The sequence below is a fragment of the Nicotiana tomentosiformis genome, chromosome 10 (genome assembly GCF_000390325.3).
Source record: "Nicotiana tomentosiformis chromosome 10, ASM39032v3, whole genome shotgun sequence".
Classification (NCBI taxonomy): domain Eukaryota; kingdom Viridiplantae; phylum Streptophyta; class Magnoliopsida; order Solanales; family Solanaceae; genus Nicotiana; species Nicotiana tomentosiformis.
Window position 1 is genome coordinate 57263511 of NC_090821.1, and position 9316 is coordinate 57272826.

Here is a 9316-nt window from a genome sequence, read left to right on the forward strand (position 1 = left end):
AATGGCTAGAGAGTTTATTTTATTAAGTCAATATAAATTACTTATCTCTACTTGGTCCGTTCAATACATACAAAATGTACTAGCACAAGAAGTTGGAATTAAACCATTCCCATAATCAAGATAAATTATATTTAATCTTGTGCTACAATCATCCATGATAGTTTGTCCAATTCCATCATTAGATTGTGAACTCAAACTTTATACTTATAAGAATCGATGATTTAATCTGCCGTGTATAAGCTAAACTATATACACTAAATCATCTACTATATAAGCAAATGACACAGACTAATATATGATCTATTTAAAACTATATTAAAACTGAATAAATAATTATTTTATAATAAATACTATATCTAAACCAAACTCATGGTTAATAATATATATCCCAACACGGCTTTAATGTCTTAACCGGGATTAATGCTACTTCCATCAACTGAAATGCTTACTCCACAATTGAAACGCCTGCATTCTCTACCAATTATATTAACAAACTGTGAATGAAGAGTGGTGTTGTCCCTTGGTTTCGGCATCTCATCGGCCCTTGAAAATGGTGGAGTAGCACTTAATAATTGCCTATCAGATACATAATAGGAGAAGCAAATTAAAGTGAAGTAGCATATAAACAAACAAGAGATGAAATAATGATAATATAGCTAACTCAGGGAAACCTTTTCAATACCAACATACTGAAGTATATGAAATGATAATAATTCATTCATGTCATGACCATCATTGTCCATAATACTAACCAGAGTCATGAGTTGCTATTGCTGACCAATGAAATAATATTATCACACAAAAATCTTGTAAAAAAGTAGTACTTGTAAGTCAAGAAGTACATCTAAGAATTATGTAGAAATCTCAAAAGTCACATTGAAGAAAGGTCTCAAAGATATCTGTCGGATTTCTTAACATCTGTTACATGCGAAGCATACATGATTACGTTAGAGACACTTCAATTTCCAGAAGAGCAATTAATTAAATTCAAGTTTGCAGTTACTGTTTAGAAGCTGCAGCATGTAACTCCATACACCAAGGAGTTTATTACGTTCTGGCCGATTCATAGTACTAAATGTAACTTACAATTTAATGGAAACTGTAGCGATTACTTCTTAACAAAACTGCAATGTATATTACATATTTGTACAATAATAACAACAAAATATATATATAATTGAAGGATAAAACCATCGTCCAAATTTTGAAGGATATTTTTATAATTCAACTTTGACAGTTGAAGCTTCCTACTTTTAGTATAGTATGATTTATTTACCATTTTGAGATCAAATTGATTCGCTTGTCGATAAACCACGCGATAAATTTAACCGTATCAATTTGCGGGTAAACATTTTTATTTTTTAACATTGAACATAATAACTAGCAAAGAGATGTTGTAACGAGTGATATGTCATAACACGGACCCGAAATTTGACCTTCTGTTCACTTGTATATTTTCGATCAGGTCACACACAATTCTATTATTTTGGTGTGACAAAAATAGTTTTGTATAGTGAGAAAAGTTCAATGATTAGTGGGCGTTTGGACATACGAATTGTAAAATTCCGGAAAAAGTGAAAACAAATTTAAGTGAAAATGATATTTGAAAATTAGAGTTGTATTTGGACATGAATATAATTTTGGGTTGTTTTTGAATTTTTGTGAGTGATCTGAGTGAAAAATTTTGAAAATCAGTTTTTTGAAGTTTTTTAAATTTTCGAAAAATTTCAAATTTTATTTTCAAGTGAAAATTAGAAATTTTATGGCCAAACACTTATTTCGGAAAAAAGTGAAAATTTTCCAAAAAAAAAGTGAATTTTTTTTCATGACCAAACGGGCTCTGAAGTTACTCACAAGGCATAATTAGAGCCCGTTTGGACATAAGAATTTTTTCGTTTTTTTAAAAAAAAAAAATTCAAAACAATATTTTGTTATGAAAATTTTACTTTTTTCAAATTCAACTTAAAAATGCATTTTCGAATTTGAAATTTAGTATTTTTAAGTTTTATAAATTTATCCTATATTTTTGAAATTTATAAAAGGACCCTAATCACTTATTAAACCTAGGTAACACCTATAGAGTAGTCTTGAACTATATTTTGATATCCATTGTTGAGATATACAATTTATACTTTTACCTGAATGAGCCACTACAATTTCTATTAGAGATTGCTCGTATAGTTAAACAATCAACATGTTTAATTGTTTATTTCAAGTAGGATAATCAAGTGAAGGTGATTTTGATAGTTTTTTTACAAATTATGGGGTATAAATCATGTTTCATGGTTTTGAAAAAAGTACATCCAAATATGTTGCAAAATTTATAACCAAACACAATTTGAAATTCCAAATTTGAAAAGAAATCTTAGAAATTTATGTCCAAACGCCTACTAAGAATCTTGACAAATTCTCCGTTTTCCCATAACAAGTATATTTCATACAGCTTTCTTTCTTTGAGAATTTAGTTACATATGTCTAATCATAAAGCATTTTTTTACTTTTCATCATACAAAATTTACCCTTAAATAGTACTTGCAAGAGAAATATAAATTTTTTGATATTTTTATCTATCACCCACAGAAGCTTAAGTGTGGTATAACTCATAAGAAAACAGAAAAGGGTGAAACCATTCAACCTCAGGAGTCAAAATCTAATGACTTACACCAAACATTAAGGATTCAATGAATAATTTATTTCGTTATTTAAAATGAACGCAGCAACTGACGGACAATTTTACAAAATTAATTAAAGAGAAACTTATGAAAAATTACACAGCGATCTTCCAAATTGCTCTGGCTACAGATTCTTCCTACTCTGTTAAAAAAAAACAGTGTTAATAGCTCAATAAGTATAGTAATTAATAGTACTTCTATTTCAAGAACTTTTATCTTTATCAAATTAACATACTTCTAAATAAATAATAAAAGCTTTAAATGAGAGTGGATGTAGTCGTATTATCTGAGTTACCTGAATTCTGATTACTTGATGAAGAGCTTGAAATCAGCAATTTGATATTCTTCAACTATTTTTTCTCGGATATCCCTTGCTGCATTTACAACAGATTCGTTGCACTCCCTTACCTCAATGGACTTTAAAGAAGAGATATCTTCGAAACAAGAAGGGATCTTCTTCAGATTTTCTAGTCCACGCAGAAACAAGCGTTCAAGGCTAGGAAATGCGTCATCGGAAACAGCCCATTCTTCAAGACTGCGACAAAACATTAGTTTCAAGACGTTGAGTCCAGGAAACTCGTCATCGCTCACTTCCCATTTTTCATCGTCAAATTCAATGGCTAGCAGTTCTAGCACCTGAAGGTTCTGAAGCTGACCAATGTTTGATAAGTGCTCGTGGCCCAGTCTAAAGACGGACAGTTTCAATATTTTGAGATTTGATGCGGAGATGCATACAGGATACCGATGTTGGAGCTCTAAGACTTCACCAATAATGTGTAGCGTCACAAGCTGTGCTGAACAATCCAATACAGGGAACAGAGAGCTGCAAACACCCTTGAATTTGCATTCCAGCTCCCGAATATTAGGTGCTTTTCTCAACATCAATTCAACATCCTCGACACAAGAAAAATATGGCTGAGAAATAGTGTCCAAATCATAAAATTTTGAGGAGTCCTCAAGTAACTTTTCCGCATTATTTATAATGAAGAAGTGACTAATATGCACATGTCTCAATTTACTCATCTTCCTAAGAGTAACCGGTAACAACATTTGTCCCCAAGATTTTAATATCAAAGTCTCAAGGTTCCAAAGATTTGATATGGACGTTGGGATTGACTTCTGCTTAGTTTCTGCATAAATATATCTCAAGTAAACTAGCTCAGTTGGAAAAGAATCAATAACAACGTTCTGCTCCAAATCCAACACTTTTAGAAACTTGAAATTCCGTAAGATGCGTGAAATAGCGAAAGCGGGTTTAGGTACGGAAATTCGGGCAAAGAAATCTGTATTACTCCTGAAAAGTATTGAGCCAACATGTGAGCAAGAAGAGCTCCATTCTTCAAGATTATCCACTTCACAAAAGGCCAATCGACGTTGCACATGCTGCTTATGAGAGTAAATGCAGGAAGAAGGATTGGCATTGTGATCCCTGTGCATATTAGCAGTATCATAACATTGATTTTCAAATATAACTGATATAGTTGATCCTTGTGACTATATAAATTAGTAAAATCATGTACAATTAATTTTCACATATAACTTGAAATTTTGATTTATTGAACAAATATAGTATCGTAATTGGTATATATATTACCGTATTATCCATAGCAGAAGATTCTCCTCCGCTGCTTTTTCCTTGCAAAACTCGAGCAATACATCATGAAGGCGACATGCTTCTACCTTACCATCTGAACTCCTCTTAGCATCCATAACTAGATTTCTTCCCATAAGATTCTCCAAGTAACCTTCGGCTATATCCTCCAACCTCTTGCCTTCACAACTTTTTAGAAATCCTTCTGAGGTCCATAATCTTGTTAACTTGGAAACATTAATCACTCTATCCTCTAAAAATGCTCCAAAATAAAGGAAGCAAGGCTTAAGATGACATGGTAAATCCTGATAACTTTGTTCCACAATGGCCTTTGAATCGCCGTGAATGTGGGAACTTAAAGTTGTAGCCACTTGTTTCCAACTCTCTTCGTTCTTCGCCATCCTTGCCAGAATACCAGCCACCAAAACAATTGAAAGAGGAAGCCCTCCACACTTTGTTGCTACTAGTCGCCCAACTTTTTCAAGGGAAAGGGAGCACCTTTCTTCACCAATTACTTTAGATTTTAGTAACTCCCAGCTTTCATCTTTGCTCAATATTCGGAGATGAACAGGTTTACTAACAGATGTAGCATAATTGGCAAGTGCAAGATGCCGCGTTGTTAGAAGGATTCTGCTTCCATTTTTGGCATCATAGAAGCAAGGCCTTAAATCATCCCACGCACTAGCTTCCCACACATCATCAATAAGGATAAGATATCTTTTTGCCTTCAAAGTTTTCTGAAGCTTTTCTGCTACATCAGCTTCAGTAGAGATGCTAGGGCTTTCGCCAATGGCATCGTTCAGAATGGCCAAAAGCAAATCGATACGTTTATACACTTGAGACACACAGCATTGTGCAAGAATATCAAAGTGTTCAACAACTGAACCATCAGAATAGAGGTTTTGGGCCAAAGTTGTCTTACCTAGGCCAGGCATACCGATAATAGAGATAACATCTAGTTCTCGGCATCCTTTTGTTAGTTTGTCTCTCAATTCGTTCCTCATGTCCTCGAGACCAACAATTGGTTGATTCACCATTGGAGTCTTAACCCATTGTGATGACTTATGATTAGTGGCAGTATTGGTATCATCTAGTACTGAACTACACATTTTCTTTTCTTGAATCTCTTCTATCTCTGCTTTGATACAAGTAATCTCCTCTATGATTTCGAGGAGCCAACGCTCAAGACACCAGTCAGGAACTTCTTTGCTTATACAAGCATCAACCACATATTCCACCTCATATGCTTTGCTAATCAACTGTGTAGCACAATCTTGAAATATCTTGAGCTTATTGTGTTGGTCTTGTGAAACAGTCTTTAGAAAAGGTTGCAAGCTCTCAAGTTCCTTCTGAATTATTTGAAGTTGGTTCATGACAAAAGCGAGGGAATCTGAATGGCGGCTCTGGAACTCCTTCAAGTTGTTTAAAAAGAAATCAACATAGCCTAGTCCATGAATCCTCGGCAAGTTAGATTGAAACGCCTTTCGAATGATGAGGTATATCATGGCTTTGACAGGCTGAATGTTTCCCGGAAGATCAAGACCAAGTGCTTGGTTAACATCCTCCATCGTCATGCCTTCTTTCTCCCCCTCACTGTCATATATAGAGTAAATTAGAAGTCCGGCATCAACAATAACAGTGTCCATATCTTGACAATGAAACTCACGACCTAGTATTGGCAGATGGATGAGATTGGCTCTCATAAGGCTGAGCATATCCTGAAGGATTGCCATTTGATCATTTGAAGAAACTGTCCCACTAGGATTACTAACAGTGGGTAGCTTCATCAAATTGTGTGCGGGAGCCTCCATAAATTCACTTTCAGTTACATGCTTATTTTGAATATTGGGATGCCATCCTGGTTGTATAATCGACTTCAAAGCGCACAGGACATCTGTATAAATTTTGCGAATACCTGGCTGAATGGGCCTAATATTCATTTGCAGGAGATTAGAAAACAAAGCATTCATTTCACCAGGAGCCACGTCTTGATTTTCCTTGCCATGGATGGGCAAATACAACCATGCAACCATTGCTGCGTGGCTGGACGCAATTAAAACGTGAGTGAAGAAAGTATGTCCGCTTTGAGCTGGCTCTGTGCATTTGTTTGAAACAAAGCAAACGAAAAACCTCAGCAAATTCAACTCCTTCAAAACCTCTTTTAATTGTTCCTTTGGTTCCGGAACATAAAGTAGCGAACAAGGATCATCAATCTGCACTAAAACATTGAGATTCTCTATAACAACATCGATGAATTCCATTAGAAATTTGCGGGGAGGAATATCATCCTTGTTGGCTGGAATTGCTATTGATGATATATCGGGAAAGGAGTATTTTGATCTAAATTCGAGCTTAGTCTTCCAAATTTCCGTTGGCACGTCATAGGCAAAGGGATCAAAATTTGGATCAGCGGACCACTCCCTGTCAGAACCAGAAAAGATAATTTGGAGAGTAGCCTGCTGTACTGTTATGGATTTCTTCCAAATTTCTTTCATTTTCTGCGGGACATCTACGAAGGTGAAGCTCTGCAGACTGAGAAAACCCTCCAGGAAATTTAACTCCCATAGAAAGAACTCCAATCGATCCCTTGAAACATCATCGATGTTAGAGGGTCGAAATTTAAAAAAGTCATGTCTCAGTTTAGACAAATCTTTGTCTAAAAACATGACTCTCCGTCTTTCCAGAAGTTGTGACAAAAGAGTTAAACTGCTATGAACTTGAACTGCAAGCGGAAAAAGAATAAGAGAAGTTGAGATACAAATCAAATGTATTCGCACAACCTTTTGTTGTTTCTTACTTCACTTTGATTTCCTCTTGCTCAGAATTTTACTATTCCATTTATATATTTTAGTTGCATCAATTATAAGCAGCAAGTCAACTTATTGTAAGTAAGTCCACATTATTTATTCCTTGTATGCACATGGGTAGATTCCTTCCCATTTCGTCTTTACCAATTGTCATATTAAATGCAGCAGCATTATTGATGTATCACATAAGATTAATTAGATACACATGGGCACACAAAGTAATATTATATATACTCATTAGAGATGTGAATGATAATCAAGCGACCATTTAAGAAATCGAAGAGCCAGGTTATATAAAATTAAAAGGGAGCAGAAGAGATAAACACGGAAAAATTAAGTAGTAAATAAATTGAAAGGACAGCCCGATATATTAAGCTTCCGTTATGCGCTAGTCCGGGAAGGTCAGGACCACAATGGTCTATTGTTCGCTAACTTAACTTGCATTTTTGCAAAAGGACTCAGAACTTGTGATTTTCTGATCACATGGCAGCAACTTTAGGCCCCGTCAACTTTAGTAAATAAATTAAGTAGAAGCAAATTATAACTCAAAAATTCGAAAACTTTTAACACAAATTGTAAGGAAATTAATCCAATATGTAGACTAATTAAGAAATTGCCGGCCTTTTCCTATAGTCAAGGGTTCCTATAGAAGAAATATTAAAAATTTGTAGCTTAATTATCAGATGAGGTCAGTGATGTTAAGATACCTCAAATCAAATAGTCCATTGCTGTAGACATCAGACGCTTACCCTGCGACCAATCGAGCCAAGATCAGAAACACAACCAAACCCTTGGAAATTGAGAAAATTGTTTACAATATAGAAGTCGTTCAGTTCTAGAAAATTTTCAGTCATGGTGGAATTTCTAGTACTGATTACTGAACACTTCACACTTCTATATTGTAATGGCTTTTCTTTTCTTTTCAGTATTGATGTACTGACGTGTCATAATTCGGTTTGAAAATTTGGTCCGAGAAATTTTATCTTAAGGATATAGTCATTTATATTTTTTTAGTACTTCACCCATAATTCGGTTATATTTATTAGGATCGGGAACCCGGGTAGTGCGAAATTTAGTCAAACAACGATATAATGACAATAACAAAGACAATGGAAGTTGATAACAACGACAATTAAAGTAGATAAAGAAGACACAAATTTAACGTGGTTCAGTCAAAGTGACCTACGTCCACAAGCGGAGAGGGCAATTTACTATAACAATAAGAGTACAAAAGAGAGTACAAAATTAGAGTAAATACTCTAATTAATCCCAAATACCCTAAGGGAATAACCTCACAAGATCACTCCAAAGAAAGGGTTCACACAAGTGCTTCCCAACACTAACTCTCATACAAAACACTCTTAATAAAGGAAGAAAGGAAGAAACAAGAAATGAAGACTCAAGTCTTGTTGGTGTATCTAAAATGAACTAATGATCTTCCCTTTTATAGGCAAAAAAGTCTTAACCTCTTAGGTGTAAAAGAAGAGATACAACTTGTGCAAATGATGTCCAACACACAATGCAATATTTTTGGGTCCCAAAGAATATTGCCAACAAAGTATACACTTTGCAAAGATGCTTATGCTTATGTAAGATGGACTCCATTTGACAAAATAATGGCCATATTATAAATCTCCACCTTAGCCTAATTTTGGATGATATAGTAAATTTGCTCCACCTTCTCCGCAAAAGCCCCAATGGGCATATGTCAAAATTTAATGCCATCAAAATCAGACAAATTGTCTGATACCAAAACTGTAGTAGGGCCTATAACAGTGGATCCCAATAAAGTATACAATGAACCAGATCTGTGTGCTTTCATGATCAAACGAGCACCTTGAAAAATTTTTAGAACTCCACCTTCACCAGTGAATTTGCACCCAAGGGATTCTAAAGTGCCTAGAGAGATGAGATTTTTCTTCAACTCAGGAACATATCTAACATCGGTGAGAGTTCTCACCACATCATCGTGCATTCTGACCTGAATTGTACCTTTGCCAATAACGTTACAAGTAACATTGTTACCCAATTGAACAACTCCACCTGTAACTGAATCATATGTAGAAAACAAGTCCCTGCTAGGACACATATGATATGAACAACCGGAATCTAAAATTCACTCATTGTCTAATCTGAAACTAGTTTCAGTTGCTAAAAATATAGTTCCCTCAATCTCATCAGTTGCTACACTAGCTTCAGCGGTGTCAGTATTTTTGTGCTCAATTTTTCTTTCTTTGTGCTTTTCT

At 34.9% G+C, this 9316-nt stretch overlaps 1 protein-coding gene across 1 annotated transcript; it reads right to left on the bottom strand.

Moving 5' to 3' along the window:
• Positions 1-2670: 2670 nt before the first annotated feature.
• Positions 2671-7938, bottom strand: LOC104102731 (late blight resistance protein R1-A-like). The gene is made up of 4 exons (XM_009610538.3): positions 7778-7938; positions 4267-6985; positions 2968-4101; positions 2671-2814 (listed from the first exon to the last, which is right to left on the bottom strand). Exons 2-3 carry the CDS (start codon positions 6927-6929, stop codon positions 2979-2981), a joined length of 3786 nt encoding a protein of 1261 aa, XP_009608833.1. The 5' UTR covers positions 6930-6985; positions 7778-7938; the 3' UTR covers positions 2671-2814; positions 2968-2978.
• Between the last annotated feature and the right edge of the window lie 1378 nt (positions 7939-9316).